This window comes from Heloderma suspectum, chromosome 2 (assembly GCF_057233095.1).
Source record: "Heloderma suspectum isolate Gila_16-S chromosome 2, 16-S_ref, whole genome shotgun sequence".
Taxonomy (NCBI): domain Eukaryota; kingdom Metazoa; phylum Chordata; class Lepidosauria; order Squamata; family Helodermatidae; genus Heloderma; species Heloderma suspectum.
In genome coordinates, this window is record NC_139459.1 from 293,498,530 (window position 1) to 293,517,086 (window position 18,557).

Genomic DNA, 18,557 nt, shown 5'->3' on the forward strand with positions numbered 1-18,557 from the left:
TTCTTGCCAAGAAAACCCCATGGAATGTATCACAAGGCTAAAAGATATGACGCCAGAAGATGAGCCCCTCAGGTTGGAAGGTGTCCAATATACTACTGGGAAGAGCAGAGGGTATTTCCAAGTAGCGCCAGAAAGAGTGAAGCGGCTGGGCCAAAGCCGAAAGGACACTCAGCTGTGGATGTGTCTGGTGGTGAAAAGAAAATCCGATGCTGTAAAGAACAATATTGTCTAGGAGCCTGGAATGTAAGATCAATGAATCAAGGTAAGCTGGAGGTGGTCAAACATGAGATGGCAAGACTGAACATCGACATCTTGGGAATCAGCGAACTAAAATGGACAGGCATGGGCGAATTTAATTCAGGTGACCATCATATCTACTACTGTGGGCAAGAATCCCTTAGAAGAAATGGAGTAGCACTCATAGTCAACAAAAGGGTGGGAAAAGCAGTACTGGGGTACAATCTTAAAAACGATAGAATGATCTCAGTACGAAACCAAGGCAAACCATTCAACATCACAGTAATTCAAGTCTATGCCCCAACCACTGAGGCCGAAGAAGCTGAGGTTGATCGGTTCTATGAAGACCTACAACAACTTCTAGAACTAACACCAAAAAAAGATGTCCTCTTCATCATAGGGGATTGGAATGCTAAAGTAGGAAGTCAAGAAATCACCGGGATAACAGGCAAGCATGGCCTTGGTGTACAAAATGAAGCAGGACAAAGGCTAATAGAGTTTTGCCAAGAGAACACGCTGATCATAGCAAACACTCTTTTCCAACAGCACAAGAGGCGACTCTACACATGGACATCACCAGATGGTCAATATGGAAATCAGATGGATTATGTCCTTTGCAGCCAAAGATGGAGAAGCTCTATACAGTCCGTAAAAACAAGATCTGGAGCTGACTGTGGCTCAGATCATGAGCTGCTTCTTGCAAAATTTCGGCTGAAATTGAAGAACGTAGGGAAAACCACTAAACCATTCAGGTATGACCTCAATCATATCCCTGATGAATATACAGTGGAGGTGAGGAATAGATTTAAGGGATTAGACCTGATAGACAGAGTGCCTGAGGAACTATGGACGGAGGTCCGTAACATTGTTCAGGAGGCAGCAACTCAATCCATCCCAAAGAAAAAGAAATGCAAGAAAGCCAAGTGGCTGTCTGATGAGGCTTTACAAGTAGCTGAGGAAAGAAGGGAAGCGAAAAGCAAGGGAGAAAGGGGAAGATATATCCAACTGAATGCAGAGTTCCAGAGAATAGCAAAGAGAGACAAGAAGGCCTTCTTAAATGAACAATGCAAAGAAATCGAGGAAAACAACAGAATGGGAAAGACTAGAGATCTCTTCAAGAAAATTGGAGATCTCAAGGGAACGTTTTATGCAAAGACGGGCATGATAAAGGACAAAGAAGGCAGGGACCTAACAGAAGCAGATGGGATTAAGAAGAGGTGGAAAGAATACACAGAAGAACTATACAGGAAAGATCTTAATGTCCCTGATAGCCATGATAGGTGCCTGAGGAACTATGGGATATGATTGAGGTCATACCTGAATGGTTTAGTGGTTTTCCCTACGTTCTTCAATTTCAGCCAAAATTTTGCAAGAAGCAGCTCATGATCTGAGCCACAGTCAGCTCCAGGCCTTGTTTTTACAGACTGTATAGAGCTTCTCCATCTTTGGCTGCAAAGGACATAATCAATCTGATTTCCATATTGACCATCTGGTGATGTCCATGTGTAGAGTCACCTCTTGTGCTGTTGGAAAAGAGTGTTTGCTATGATCAGCGTGTTCTCTTGGCAAAACTCTATTAGCCTTTGTCCTGCTTCATTTTGTACACCAAGGCCATGCTTGACTGCTATCCCGGTGATTTCTTGACTTCCTACTTTAGCATTCCAATCCCCTATGATGAAAAGGACATCTTTTTTTGGTGTTAGTTCTAGAAGGTGTTGTAGGTCTTCATAGAACCAATCAACCTCAGCTTCTTCGGCATCAGTGGTTGGGGCATAGACTTGAATTACTGTGATGTTGAATGGTTTGCCTTGGACTCGTACTGAGATCATTCTATCGTTTTTGAGATTGTACCCCAGTACTGCTTTTCCCACCCTTTTGTTGACTATGAGTGCTACTCCATTTCTTCTAAGCAATTCTTGCCCACAGTAGTAGATATGATGGTCACCTGAATTAAATTTGCCCATGCTTGTCCATTTTCGTTCACTGATTCCCAAGATGTAGGGGTGGACGAAAGTCCCTTACCTGTCGTCGAAGGACGTTCGCGGTGGGGGGGAGGCGCTTCGCTGGTCCCCGCATGAAGTTCAGGCCGGGGGGGAGGCTTCCCGCCTCGCCCCGGCCGAAATTCAGGCCGGGGAGGAGGCTTCCCGCCTCGCCCGGCCGCGAACGCGAAAGTTTAAAAAAACAAACACCCCCTGATAGGCTACGTGACAATTCACGTAGCCTATCACGGCAAAGTAAAAAAAAAAAAAGTGTATGCAAATGGTGGCGGTTATGGCGGCCACCATTTGCATTCCTTTTTTTCGCCATTTTAGCCTACGTAAATATTTACGTAAGCTATTACGGTGGGAAAAAAAGGGGAACACAAATAGCGTAGTGGACGCTATTTGCGTTCCCCTTTTTTTTGCTGTAATAGCTTACGTAAATATTTACGTAGGCTAAAATAGTGAAAAAAAAGGAACGCAAATGGTGGCCGCCGTAGCCGCTGCCATTTGCGTATGTGTTTTTTTTTACCTTGCTGTGATAGGCGACGTAAGTATTTACGTAGCCTATCATGTCTATGAAGAGGAAGCAAATGGCGGCCGCGGAGGGAGCCGCCATTCGCTAGTCGGCGCGGACGGTAGCAGGTAAGTGCTCCATTTCACGTGCGCTTAGTGGGTTGGGGGCTCTGTTCCGGGCCCATTTCGCAGGGTGCAGGGGGGGGTTTCGTTCCGCCATGGATTTTGGGGGGCCAAATGCACCGGCATTCGGCCTCACTGTGATCCGTGGCGGAATTCTCCACCATCCCTAGTTGCCATTTTCTTCTCCAGTGGAATTCTCCGCCATGACCTGTCCGTCTTGGGTGGCCCTGCATGGCATAGCTTATGGCTTCACTGAGTTACGCAAGCCCCTTCGCCACCCACAACAAGGCAGTGATCCATGAAGGGGAGTTAACATATATTTAAAAAATTAAGCTTAAAGTTATCTATATCTATATAGTTAACATATAGATATATTTAAAAACATTAAGCTTAAAGTTCAATCCACATGCTCAAAATAACATTTTCTTTAGTAAAGAATATAAGTAGCTATTTGTCAGTTTTATAAACAAACACTAAGCAGCCATTTGGCATGCTCCGAACACTCAGGGTTGGGGGGGGAGGGTTGGCATGTGACATACTCATCTTTGCATATCCTTGATGTGTCTACTCTTTGTGCATATTCTATGAAGGTTACTTTCTAATATCCTAAAGGTCAGGGTTAAAACTTTTCATAAGATGATGGAAATTACTTCCATATAAATTAAGTTAGCATCAGGAAGTCACTTCACTAGTGCCCCTCATCCTGACCCCAAACCATGCTTTATATATTGTGTTAAAGCTCAAGTGATCAATCCCACTTTCTATAATTAGTACCTCTTTGTCATATGGACCCCTTGGGATCCTCTGTTTCATTTTAGTCTGAGATTTAAGAAAGAAAAGTCTCTAAGGCAAATGCTAAGCCCTTTTATTTTTAACTGGCTGTGAAAGTTCATGCAGAAATCCAGACTAGATTGTTTCTTTGGCACAGTGAATAATTACATAGTGTGAAATACAGTAATTATTTAGATTATGCAGTTTCTTGAGGGAGGTTTGCACACAAAACACCCTATTCAAAACATACAGCCCTGCTACATAAAGAAGTCATAGCAGGAAAGAAATAAGGAAGTAACTCTCTAAGTCACTGCAAATACACACAATTAACTTGCTCAATGCTGCCCTTCCCCAAATAAGCTTCCCTGGAACCTATGGCTATGGTATCAGAGCTTGGAAAAACATTCAGCATACCAAATACAAAAAGAGAACTGACCAGCTTGTTGCACAACAGCCACAGTCTGTCATTGTTCTGAAACAGATGGCCATTTTAACATATAGAACATACAGGTACGACTGACACAGAAAGGCACATTTGTATTCAACAACTCCTTTTGCTCTTTTACTTGTTGTCCTGTCCTACAAAGTTTTCTTGCCACGCCTGTGATTCAGGGAAGCAAAATAAATGATGAAATACTATTAAGGATCTATAATAGTCTTTAATATTAAAAGTAGCAACACTTTTTAGAATGAAAATGCATTTGAGATCAATCCCAACTGGGGAAAAAGATAAGATTCTTTATATGCCAACATTTGCAATATAGTCGTGAGGAGACATCAGAATGGAACATAGTCACAAACAAACTGCTAACAGCCTGAGCCCGTACAGGGCAGGCATACAAGTTTCAAATCATACCTGATTGTCCTGACTGAAATGCAGTATTTCCACATCAGATTCCACATTGCACTTCCATCTCCCTTCATGACCACCTCAGCAGTGTTGTAAAAATCACACTTATTCCAAAGAACCCAGTCAAGTAGTACATTTAGCAAACACAGAGCAAAAGTTAGCCAAGTTTCAGGAGACAGCCAGGCTCTGATTCATGATCTCAAAACGATTCCTCCAACCTCCACTGGCTTAAACTGTGCAAATCGCTGAGGGAAGCCAGCTTTCCCATCTGAGGTCTCAAATTACTGCTTTATTCACAATTTACATTATTCACTAGGAACGATTATTCAGCGCTATTTGGACTGTAACATATCACTGTTTCAGATTATCAAGTTAAGAAAATTTAGGGTAGGTAGCCTTCCCTGGTTTTAAAAAGATCTATATACAGGGCTTCAGGATATGGTTTATTAGAACTGCAAATGCTTACAAAAACACATTTAAATCATACCATGGAGACTGTATAAACGCCCAAACAGTTGGATTTTTCAAAAGTTGTCTAGTGTAATAAACTTTTGAATGCCAAAAGAAGTAATGAGTCATTTTCCAATGCTGGACATGAACACATGGTGTAGGAATGCCTATCTAAGCTTCCAGTTATACATAATATTGTATCAGTCATCTAGGACACAGTTACACTTATATAGCCAAAATGGAAATGCTTCAATGAAAGAAGAAGAAACTGTCCTTTACGCATACTTTCTATGGTACTTGGTTGATTTTATGTGGCTACCTCTACACACAGTAAAAGTTACTTATGACATGGCACTTGCATATTTTCAGTAATGACTGCATGCATGTTAAGTATTACTTTTTCCTCACTATGCATCCACAATAAATGTAACAGTAACTATTTCTGCTTTGTTTATGGAATCATTCAGTCTCTATGGACCATTTTGCCCAGGCTATCACCAGACAGTGTCAGGAATGTTATTAGAACATAAATCCTTCTTTTCTTGCCTCATGTTGAGTTCATGGGACAACTTACATGGAAAGTGAGGCAGAAAACCTAGTCAGATTCTTATGGATGAAAGAGACTAAGATAAGGATTCGTAATATTGCAGTGCTGAGAAACAAAGAGCCAAATTCAGAACAAGGATGCTTTTATGCTTTAAACCTTGTTTTGTTTTCTGTTAAACAAAGTCCTATAGATAGAGGAAGGTCAGAACTAGTTGTTTTTTTTTTAATATTAACCCTGATCATGTGAAGAGAACTGTTATTCCAATTCATATTCATAACAATATCATAATCAGGGGTGAGCCGAAATTAGATCAGGATCTACTGATAGATCTCTGGATGATTTGCTGTAGATCAGCAAATCCTCAAAGTTTCTGACTCCCAGTTTAACAATAGCAACAAAATGGGGCCGTGGACATGATATGACAGCCCACTGTGGATTATCCCATGACAACTGAACACAATATTCTAAGTGTGGTTGCATCATAGATTTGTATAAGGGCAGTATGATATTGGCAGTTTTATTCTCAGTTCCTTCTCTAATTATGCCTAACATGGAGGTTGCCTTTTTTACAGCAGCTGCACACTGCATTGACATCTTCATGGAGCTGTCCACCACAGCCCCAAGATCTCTTCTTTCCTATTTGGTCACTGCTAGCTCAGATCCCATCAGGCTATACTTTTTTGCCACGACATGCATCACTTTAGACTTCTTACATTGAACCACATTTGTCATGGATGCTCATTCTCCCAGTTTGGAAAGATCCTTTTGAAGCTCTTCACAATCCCTTTTTGTTTTAACCACCCTAAATAATTTGGTGTCATCAGCAAACTTGGCCACTTCACTGCTCACTCCTAATTCCAGATAATTTATGAACAGGTTGAAAAGCATTGGTTCCAACTAGGGGTGTACGGATTGTGTAAAATCTGTTCTGTCTGTGTTCCGCAGATTGTCAGGTGCCTTTCATTCTGTCATCTACCCATCTCCAGAATCGTATTTTTTTGTTTGAATTTGTGAATTCAATTTCGCATGTTCGAAAATCACAAATTCCCCCCAAATGCACATTTTCATGCTTTAGCTGTCAGGACTGATTGTCCTCCCCACTTCTCAATCAACACCATGGAGACTCAAAGCTTTGAGCTATTACGGCTTTATTACGCTAAACAAAGCAGATTCAAGGAAGCTCTCAGACTGCTCCAGGCTCTGAACTATTAATCTGAGATCTCTTTTAGGGGAGATGATCCAGGGGTAGTGAAGTTGCTGACATTTTGCCTCTGAACACTCATTGTCAAACTTGCCTTGCAGTGATGCCCCTCCCTTAGGGTGGCTCCCTTCTACATTGGCTTCTAAGAGTGGCTATCCTAGTAGATCATCTTAGCCCCAACCCTAATTCCTCCCACTTCAACTTGCCACATTCTCTAGTGTCTCTCAATTCATGCCCCTCCTCCTCCTCCTCAGAAACTTGAGTTCTCACTGTGGAGGGGGGAGACAGCGACTCGGCCTGGGCCATCTGTTTGTCAAGGCCTTGGGAGGAATCTCTCCCAGTGCCTTGGGGCTCTGGGGAAAGTTCCTCCCCCAGGGTCTGATGTAGCTATTCCAACTCTGATTCAGAATCTGAGTCATCAGAAATCTCAAGGGGTTTGAGCTCATCCCTAACATTAGCCTATAGGGGAAATGTGTGCTTTTAGCCAGGTTTTTTTTTAATTTTGCGTATTTTTCTAAAATAAAATTTGAACAAATTTCGGGAAAGTTAGAAAGTCAGTTCACAAGTCCACAGAATCCATCCGACAGGGGAAAAGCTGGTCCGCTGCAGAATCCAATGGGTCAGATTCATGAAAATCCAAACTCATTTGGATTCTGTTGCAGATTTCTCTGACATCCCTAGTCCCAACACAGATCCCTGTGGGACCTAGGGATGTACAAAAGCCACTTACCTTTTCGAAGGGTGACATTTGCGGTGGGGGGGAGGTGCTCCGTCCCTCCCCCCGAAATTCTCTCCAGCCAGCTCTGCTCTACGGAGATTCCACAGAGCCGCCAGCCGGGGCCACCTGCAGCCAGACATCCGGCTGCTGGGCAGCCTGCACAGGGACGCAAATGGCGGCTGCTGTAGCCGCCACTATTTGCATCCCTGTATTTTGCCATGATAGGCTACGTAAATATTTACGTAGCCTATTATGGCAAAAAAAAAAAAGGGAACACAAATGGCGGCCACTACACCATTTGCGCCCCTCTCTTTTGTCGTAATAGCCTACGTAAATATTTACATAGCCTATCACACGGCAAAAAAAAGGGGAACGCAAATGGCGGCCGCCGTAGCCGCCGCCATTTGCATACCCGTAGTTTTGCTGTGATAGGCTATGTAAATACTTACGTAGCTGATCACGGCTTCCGCAGGGACGCAAACGGTAAGTATTTACGTAGTAAATAGTAAGTATTTACGTAGCCTATCACAGCTATATGGAAGAAGTGAATGGCGGCCGCATCTGCGGCCACCATTTGCAATGCAGTGCGGACGGCAGCAGGTAGGTGTCCGTTCCGGGCACCTTTCGCAGGGTGGGGGGGCGGGGGGCTTCGTTCCGCCACGGATTTCGGGTGGCCGAATGCACTGGCATTCGGCCTCACCGAGATCCACGGCGGAATTCTCTGACATCCCTAGTGGGACCCCACTGTATATATCCATTTATTCCTACACTCTACTTTCTGTTCAGTTACGGATCCATATAAGGCTGTCTCCTCTTATTCCACGACTGCTAAGTTTGCTCACGAGACTTTGGTGAGGAACTTTGTCAAAAGCCTTTTGGAAGTCCAAGTAAACAATGTCTACCAGATCTCCTGCTCAATTCATCTTGCAAGTTCGTAGTCAGTACACAAAATAGCTAGGTGTCTTAACCGTTAGAATGTAAGAACATAATAAGAGCCATGCTGGATCACACCAAGAATCCATCTAGTTCAGCATTCTGTTCACACAGTGGCCAACCAGCTGTTGAACAGGAACCCACAAGCAGGACACGAGTGCAGCAGCACCCTCCTACCCATGTTCCCCAGCAACTGGTGTACATAGGCTCAACTGTTCTTGCACCATAGAATAACTGCAGTTTTTGATGAGTGCTAGCTTGCTGAAACATGGCAGAGAGCTGGGAGATGCAGCATGGGGGTGGGGGTAGACACAGTAGGAGGTAGACCCGGGGAGAGGAAGACATGGCAGGGGCAGTGGAAGCATGTGTATGCTCTCCTGTATAGGCAGTGGGAGAACTTGCATTGGCCCTGCACTGGCTCTCTGGGGGAGGAGGGATTGCCCCCTCCCACTGCAATCCTCTATGTCCCGCAAAATCTGCTCCAGAGGGTTGGGGGACCCTCTGAAACAGAGAGGAAAGTGGCATTAGGGGCTGCAGAGGGCGGGGAAACTGGCAACATTTGCCTTTCCCTTTTCTTCTAAAGGGACCATTCTTAGTAGAACTCCATTCAGGGATGCTCCCACTGGTGGAATAAAATTCTTGAATCCAATGCATTGCTAAGAATGTTACTTATTCTGTTTTGCTTCTGACTGGATCTAGGAAATCTCACGACATCATTACAATAGGTGCATTGATAAGGGAAGAACATTTTCATAAATATCCTTAAGTATGATTTACTATTTAGCCTCTTTTTTCCATCATGGTAATGGAGTTGTGACCTGGCCTGGGTCCCCCTGGATCTCCAGGCCCTGGTAAGGTATACCCTCCATGCTACCCCACTGAGCTCTGCTGCATTAAGGCACTTTTCCCTGGGTCCAGCTCCACTATCAGAAGTGAGCTGGGCAGGGAGAAAATTGCTTAAAGCAATGCTGCAACAAAGTAAGGTGGGGAAAGGGGAGAGATTATACTCCCCTCCCCTGTGTGGGCTCCCACTCCTATTTATTTTATTTTATTTTATTTATTTATTTAAAACATTTGTATCCTGCCCTATATCATTAAGATCTCAGGGTGGCGTACAGATAAAATAAATTTAAACAGTATAAACCATAAATAATTTAAACAGCTCTATGAATGGGGAAGACACATGCATAAATACACATGACTGCCCTGTCATGTCTAGGACTGCAGAAGTGTTATCTGTGTATAAAATCTGCCTTGGATGAAGCCATACCAAGTCCATGTATGACTTAACATTTTAGCACAAAAATCTCATATCCAAGTCCAAAAATGTGTTCACTGAAATGTACTATTAATACAAGACTCTTAAGAATAAGATACCAAATTCCCATAAGATGGAACTTTCCTGAAGTTCTGAAGTTCTGTGGGGGAGTTTTTTGTAATTCGGTTTCAGGAGCTGCTGGATTGGTGTGCAGCTGACCTATGAGGTGAACCACTGAATTGCAGGTGGCAGCTTCTCAGTGAAGTAACTTCAGACCCTGAACTGACTCCTCCCACCCACGCAGACTGGCAGTTGGATCCTCCTGGACAAGAAGAGGTACAAGAAGGCTTCATGTTCCAGCTGAGTCTGGCTTGAGCAACAAGGACTTCCAGAGCTTTGGCATATCCTGGTATCCTTGGTTTCTCTTCAGTCCTGACTTCTGGCTTGCTCTTTGATCCTGCTTCCTGGTTCATCCTTCAGCCCTGACTATTGGCTTTTCCTATGGCTTCTGGTTCCTGGTCACTTCAGACTGTAGCCCATGCTCCAGCCCTGACGTTCAGTGACATCAGCCAGTTAATAACTGACATGCTACACACCTTATTGCTTTAATCCCTCGGATGTCCCAATTATTTAGGATGGTGAAACCCAAAGCAAACTGGATCTATTTCAGACTGGATAACAAAATGGCAAATAATATTCAAAATGCATTTTTTTTCTTGCCCTTTCATAATACTAGAACACAGAGGCATCCAATGAAATTGACTGGCGGTTGTTTCAGGCCAGGAAAAAAAAAACTTTTTCATACATATGTATAATTCATGTACATGCTGTGATAATAGCCACTGGCTTAGAGAGCTTAAAGGGGGATTAGACAAATTCATGGAAGATAGGTCTGTCAACAGCTATTAGCCATAATAGCTAAATGGAACTTACAGATTCAGAGCCATTCCCAGTGGCTGAGCCACGATGGGTGGATGACTAAAGGCTGTTGGCTTCATGCCCCGCTTGTGAAGCATCTGGCTGTCCACTGTTGGAAACAGGATACTGGACTGGATAGACTGTGGGTGTGATCCAACAGGACTCTTATGGTCCAATGTAATACACCATCATCCACCTTTACAAAGTGCTTTGTATTCATTGGACATTTACCCCAATGGAAAAAAAAGGAAAGGTTCCTCCTGTGCAAGCACCGAGTCATTGCTGACTCCTAGAGAGATGCCGCTTGCGCTGGTGTTTTCTTGGCAGACTGTAGCAGGGTGGTTTGCCATTGCCTTCCCCAGTCGTGTCAACTGGATTTTCAGTCTCATATGTAATCGCTGCTTTACCCATCCGCAATTGCTAGGTTTTTGTTTGTTTTCAAAGGGGAGAACAAACATTTCTGTTTCTTTATTTCTATAGCCCTTGCTGCATCCTAACATCTGTTTTCTAAGAACCACAGTGTAACTTAATTAGGTCTGCAGAGCACCTTCTGCACTCCATTCTTAAAACTGTTACAAACTTCAGATTTTGGGTCTTTTCCATCATGCCCAGGTTTCCCCCCACCCCACCCCACCAAGTTATTTTGCTTAATTATCCAACCTGAGAAAGAGTCCTGGAGAACTCAAAAATTACATGACAGTATTCCAGCTGAGCTATTTAATATCCTAAATGATGATGCTGTTGAAGTGCTGCACTCAATATGCCAACAAATTTGGAACACTCAACAGTGGCCACAAGACTGGAAAAGGTCAGTTTACATTCCACTTCCAAAGAAGGGCAATGCCAAAGAGTGTTCAAACTACTGTGCAATTGTGCTCATTTGATTTCACATGCCAGCAAGGTTATGCTCAAAATCCTACAAGCTAGGCTTCAGCAGCATGAGAACCGAGAACTACCGGAAGTACAAGCTGGGTTTTGAAGAGGCAGAGGAACTAGAGATCAAATCGCCAACATTCGCTGGATCATGGAGAAAGCAAGAGAATTCCAGAAAAATGTCTATTTCTGATTCATTGACTACACTCAAGCCTTTGATTGTGTGGATCACAACAAACTGTGGCAAATTCTGAAAGAGATGGGAGTACCAGACCACCTTACCTGTCTCCTGAGAAACCTGTACAAGGGTCAAGAAGCAACAGTAAGAACCGGACATGGAACAACTGATTGGTTCAAAATTGGGAAAGGAGTACGACAAGGCTGTATATTGTTGCCCTGCTTGTTTAACTTATATGCAGAGTACATCATGAGAAACGCCGGGTTGGATGAATCACAGGTCGGAATTAAGATTGCTGGGAGAATGATCAACAACCTCAGATACGCAGACGATACCACCCTAATGGCAGAAAGCGAAGAGGATCTAGAGAGCCTCTTGTTGAGGGTGAAAGTGGAGAGTGCAAAAGCTGGTTTGAAACTCAACATTAAAAAAACGAAGATCATGGCATCTGGCCCCATCACTTCCTGGCGTATAGAAGGGGAAGAAATGGAAGCAGTGACAGATTTTACTTTCTTGGGCTCCAAGATCACCACAGATGGTGACTGTAGCCATGAAATTAAAAGATGCTTGCTCCTTGGGAGGAAAGCTATGGCACACCTAGACAGCATAGTCAGAAGCAGAGACATCACCTTACCGACAAAGGTTCGTATAATCAAAGCTATGGTTTTCCCAGTAGCAACGTATGGCTGTGAGAGCTGGAGTATAAGGAAGGCTGAGCGCCGAAGAATTGATGCTTTCGAACTGTGGTGCTGGAGAAGACTCTTACGAGTGCCCTGGACTGCAAGGAGGTCAAATCAGTCAATCCTAAAGGAAATCAACCCTGAGTGCTCATTGGAAGGACAGATACTGAAGCTGAAGCTCAAATATTTTGGCCACCTAATGCGAAGAGAAAACTCCCTGGAAAAGTCACTGATGCTGGGAAAGATTGAAGGCAAAAGGAGAAGGGGACGGCAGAGGAAGAGATGGCTAGATAGCATCACCGATGCAATGAATATGAACTTCTTGAGCACACTCCGGGAGAGAGCAGAGGACAGGAAGGCCTGGCGTGCTATGGTCCATGGGGTCACGAAGAGTCAGACACGACTTAACAGCTGAACAACAACAACAAAGGTGTTCCCCACCCTGCTGTATCTTTTTTCCCCTGATTTTTGAGTATAAACAGAAGTTATAGGAACACATTCTCTTCTCAAATCTCTATCTCCCTTCCCATTTCTTGGAATCATTTGTGGTTAATATACAAAGAACTTTGATAAGCAGAGTGTCTCTGTCATGTGGTAAAGGTGATAGGCTGACAGTTTCAAGGACAACACAAAGAATAACTTTTACTAAGGAAACTAGAGCAGCCAGGTATCTTTCCTGATTGCTGTTTTCATAAAGACATGTGCTCTAGGCACATGCCTAACTTTCCACAGAATTTATTTTAAGCAAGAGTAATCTTGTGACTTAACTGGTACTATCTTTTCCACTATTGTTATGAGTAATTAAGAGAAATACAAAGTCAAATGCAAAAAAGATACTGTTCTAACACAATCCAATTACATTGTGTAGGTACTTGGCCTGTTTTTCCAAGAGTATCAAAGCAAAACTGAGGCTTCAAAAGAGTTCTTTGGACAACAGAAACCTTCCTTATCTAAGATGGGGAGGAGGAAGTGCAAGTTTACCTGTCCTAGGGAAATACTGTGTATCATGTTTAATTTCAAGATGCGAGCAGCCTTTTCTAAGATCAAAGCAGAAATAAGAGACTGGCCCTGTTCTGGCCTCAGTGCTCATTAGGCTGTGTGTCTATACAGGCAGATAAACTCATATCCAATCCACACTTTGATTTACATGAATTTTCAACTGTATTAATGACACAACTTGAACAGCAAACAAATGAACTCAGGATATCAAATACTTAGCTGTAGAAGAAGTAGGAGTGAAAGGCTGGAGCAGACTGACTGAGGTAAAAGGATGGATGAGGTGAAAAGACAATGCAAGGCCAGGTCTTCCTGAGTGTAACTCAGGACAGCAGAGAAGCAACCCTGAAGAAAAACTGAAGAAAAACTGGCCTAAACAGCTCTAGACGTTCTTCCTAGGAAAACCAATAAATTGATTACAGACAGTAGTTGCTGAAGATCTATAGAGGGGAAATTAAAGCAGCTCTAAATACAGATACTAGGGGCAGTATAACAAATAACAGAAAGCTCAGTTCAGCCAGAACAGGCCCAGCATCTCACTGCCAGTGGCGAGACCACACTGACCCTTTACGCCAGCCTTCTTCAGCAAGCTCGGTAATCCCCAATGTGGCTAAGTACTTGAATAACGTAACTGATCTGAAGAAGAGGTACTGGACGTAATTGGAAAGAGCCCTCACACAAAGTAAGTGAGGGAGGGATCACTTTGCTTTTCAAAGCAAAGTAGGTAATTCTTCTTTGGAGAAAAAATAACCTCTAAGAGTCTAAACACAGCAAATCCACTCCATAGTAAACAGAGAAGGATTTTTAGTCAAAACTCAAAGACCCTATATGCAATCAAACACCTTCAGGTGAACAGGTTCCTTGCACAAGGGCCAAGAGAATGTCCAATAAATTTACATGATGAGATGCACGAGACACAAATTTTGTTCAGCTGTCAGCTGGGTTGATGGTTGTAAGTATTAAACTATCTCTCACTTTTCTAGCTCTAAAATTTAAGCCTGGTACAGCCTAGTTATACACAGGTAGTTTTACAAAGGGAGCATTCCAATTGAAATTATCCTTGCAAACAAATGGTACAAAATGTTACTTTAACAATATTTCTGGCTACTTAGGTTCCTTCTTGGGGTTTGGAAAATAATTTACCCTTCCAGCATAAGAAAGTAAACCACTAACAAAATCTGTGTATTTTCTAATTGTAAAAAAGTTTCCCTTTGTACATGAAATCAGGGTCTCATGGAAAGCTTATGGAACAAGATCTGGACACAGCCTCAGATCTTCAAACTGGCAGTATAAATATCCCATAGGTAAAAATAAGATCCCATTGCGATGGAAGAATCTAACAAAAGTAGTCTTAAGATTAATTTTAGGTATACAACTATCTTTTCATATTCCCTTATATACAGCCTGGTTATTAATAAGCTGCCACCACCACCACCAGCCCAGGTCTCCAGCTGCCACTTTCTAGAAAATTCTGACAGAATGCATTTATCTGAACACATGTTGTTGTATTTGCCCCTGTTCTCCTTGTTTTCTCTGCTTTGGAGTACCATTAGAATGAACTAAATGTTTCAGTATGTTTCTGTGTGTTTGTCTATATGCCCAATAAACTGTTTAATGTCTTAAGGACCTTGTTGTTGTTCAGTCGTTCAGTCATGTCCGACTCTTCGTGACCCCATGGACCATAGCACGCCAGGCCTTAAGGGCCTACACATCAGCTAAATGTGTTCATCATCAACACAAGAAAAGAAAACGCTGGCAAGGTACATAATCTGTGGGACAACTAATAGACAGGACATTCATGCTAAATAAACTTATTTATTTAGCATGACCTAGGAGAGAAACTTATTTTTGAGGCAATACAGACATTATACCCAGAACTGAACATCCTCAAGCTCTCCTTTGCAAAAATGGTGTGCACAACTATCATTTTCCCATTAGGGATGCTGGGATTTACAGTCCAAGCCCAATCTCCAGCATGAAAAGACATTTTGCCGGGGCCTGGGACCACAGAGAACTGCCGGTCAGTGCTGCCTTCCTCCTCTCTTGGCAGCAGTATGAGAGCAGGGCTGTGTTCATCCTGCTCGCTCTTGAGCATTCAGCTGCAGGTGCTGACCTTTTCGAGCACCCTGATCGATGCTTGCGACATCCCTAATAATCTTATGCCCTGCCTGTGAGCTCTCAGAGGCATCGGATGAAAACAGAATTCTGGACTATATGGCTTCTTGGTCTGATCCAGAGAGTTGTTCCTGTGTCCATAAATATTTTGCAGAGTAATGTTGGGCTGTTTCTCCTTCAACAAAAAATGGTTACTTCAAGGTAAGGCATACCCTGATAATAAGCAGAAGCATTAGAATCCCAAGTCCCTTGACTGCTGGCACTGGTCATACATTTGCCCACATTTTAGTTTCACAAGGCACAACAAAATGACCAAGGTAGTGGAAAAAGTGCCAAGAGAGTAAAATTATAATATAGAAAATTTGAGCTCTACTTTTCTAGAGAATCCAAAATAATTATTTTGTTATGTATTAATAACCCATTTTATCATAGGACAGATGGTGTCTTGCCACTTTCATAACCTGAAACTAAGGACAGGGTGACAAAAAGCAAGGACTACATGCACTAACTGTTTTGCATGGAAAAATGCTGAAAGCTTTTACATTATTTATGCATTCCCTCTGTGCATGCTATTTGGAAGTTTGTTTCGGTTGGCTATCTCCCATCATTTTATTATGAAGCAGATTTCCTACAGAAGGTACATCACATGTTGTAAAAATCATCTGCAGCAAACTAGTGTATGTTAGAGAGGAGGGAAGGGATGGTATACACTCTCAGCTGCTCTGCAGTTGCAGCAAATTTATCCAACACTGACTTCTTTGGAGAGCTGTACTGCAGGCACTATGACTCAGAGGCTTGCTTCGGATGAAGTCACTGTCAAGTGAAAGCAAACCATTTGTTCCTAACAACCACAATAGTGGACTCTACATACAGAACAGGTCTCCACTCAGTTTTTCTACCCTTTTGATTTACAGCATACTGCTGTTGTCTCTCTTGTGATAAACAGTGGCCCCTAGGAGAGAAACTTATTTTTGAGGCAATACAGACAGTGAGCTAGGTGACATTAATCTCTCAGGATACCATCCTGAGCACATTAACTTGAGCTGAGAAGTAAACCCCACCAAACTCATATTTACTTCCAAGTATATATGCATAGGATTGTTAGAAAAAAAAAGGAGACTCCATAACCGTTGGCGTCTCAAGTTACGTAAGAGCCCGAGTGGCGGGAAAATATAGGCGGAGCAAAAAGGGAATCATACTGACGCGCTCATGACTAACAGCTTGGTAAGCTGATAGTGACTGTTTATTAGATATTAACTTAGTGAGCCGATGTACTAACTGTATCATTGGTTACTGGTAAGAACAATAGAAGCGATATGATATAAAGGGCTTTTGCACACGTGTCTCGGGGTCCAGACTGCTCTGCACCCGTTTTGCAAAACGTTCAATAAAATAGTGTTGGATCCACTGCTGCCTGCCTAGCATTCTTTTCTTCTAAACCGAAAGCAAGGACTTTTTATCTAACAATTTGGTGCCGTGACTCGGATCCTGCTTCGGGGCGCGTCCCCTTCGCGCTGAGCCGAGGGGCCGCGGAGGAGAAGTGGCCACAGGCGGTTGTTTTACACTGCCTTCTCCTCACGACGGTGGCGGCAGAGGCGCCTGGGGACCAACGCCAGAGGAAGAGGGAGACGTGATCACTCTTTTTAGGCACCGGCAGTGGATCAATAAGCAGCTGGACGCAGCTGCGGGCGGGACAGAAGAGGCTTTTGGGGTAAGTGAAACAGCTTACATTAGGGGATAAACGCGGGACGGTGGTGTGTTTGTGATTGTGTGAGACGCCTACGGGCGAAGCGAGTTGGGAGCCCCGATCTGTATTTCCTTACCCCGGAGACGGGCTAGGTCAGAGGAGGGCGAAGCGCAAGAATTGCTGACTGAAATTCCCACCGTCATGGGCGGGTCCCAATCTAAGTCTGCAAAGAAGTCCCATACGCCCTTGGAGTATTGTTTGCGCAATTGGTCACATTTTAAGCAGGATTATGGAACTAAGATGACAAAGGATCGTCTTGTCTTTTTTTGCACCCGGGAATGGCCAATATTAGAACCCAAATGGCCACCCGAGGGGTCTTTTGACCCAACCTTGGTATCTGATGTGCGAACAATAGTAGCACAGAGGGGAAGTTGGGACCAGTTCCCTTATATTGATTTGTGAGCAACTTGTGTGCCCCTTGGCGGCAGGCCTGCTCCGTGGGTTGTTAAATGCATGTCCCTTGCCCTTCCCATGGTGGTCAAAAGGAAACCACCAAAAGAAGGACCACCCAGGGTCGTGGCCACGGCACCGGAGGACCTACTGCTTCCTCCTCCCTATGGGACAGCCGTCGCAGGGCGCTCGTTGCAACCACCGCCCTCTCCTGAGGGGCCCGCCCAGCAGTTAGATGCCCCCGTGAAGGACCCCTCTCATGAAATAGTACCAGAGGACCCCACCCCTCTAGTTGAACGCCAGGACACTCTCCAAGATCGTCTATATTCCCTAGAGGAAAGATTGGAGGTCCTACAGAGAGAGGCAAAAGGGGGACCTAACTACAACCTGCGAAAGGACCCCCAACCACAAGTGAAGTTCACCTTCCCCATCAGAGAAGTCCCCGACCCTACCGCCCAACATCCTCAAGGGACGATGTTTGTTTATGTCCCATTCACAACATCTGATTTGTATAATTGGAAACAATTTAACCCCTCCTTTGAAGAGGATCCCGGGCCACTCCTGTCTCTGATGGAGAATGTGAGGCTTACTCACAACCCCACATGGGACGATACACAAATGCTATTGAACACCTGTTTTCTCAGCCAAAAGCCAACCATCCTTGCGGGGGCACGAACCAAGTATAGGGAGGAAAATCCCCAGGCAACTGAGGAGGAGACGGCGGAGGTTCTGCCCACAGGGCGACCCAATTGGGGGGTGGCCACAGCGGCACATAGACGCTTACATGCTGACTATTTTCGACTCATTTTAGCAGGCATGAAGCAAGCCGCGAGAAGGGCCCCCAATTTGCAAAAAGTCCTGACTCTAAAGCAAGACAAAAACGAACCTCCTGCCGTGTTCCTCCAAAGGCTGAGGGAAGCCTTCGCTAAATATACTGACATTGACTTGAATGATCCAAATAATTTAAGGATCCTCACGACTCAGTTCGTGGGAAATAGCTGCCAGGACATCAGAAAGAAGTTGCAAAAAGTTGAAGGAGGTTTGGCAGCTGACCTAGGAGTTTTAGTTGAAGTAGCT

At 43.8% G+C, this 18,557-nt stretch overlaps 1 protein-coding gene across 3 annotated transcripts in view; it reads right to left on the reverse strand.

Annotated features, from left to right (window-relative positions):
* IQSEC1 (IQ motif and Sec7 domain ArfGEF 1) overlaps positions 1-18,557 on the reverse strand; it is a 576,206-nt gene that overhangs the window by 188,812 nt on the left and 368,837 nt on the right. The window contains exon 1 of one of the 3 annotated variants that reach the window (XM_084839950.1): positions 4,483-4,559. The exons of the other annotated variants lie outside the window; for them this stretch is intronic. Coding sequence (XP_084696076.1) covers positions 4,483-4,550 — 68 coding nt within the window. The 5' untranslated portion in view covers positions 4,551-4,559. Of the gene's footprint in view, positions 1-4,482; positions 4,560-18,557 lie in introns of those variants that run through there. 3 annotated transcript variants of the gene reach the window in all.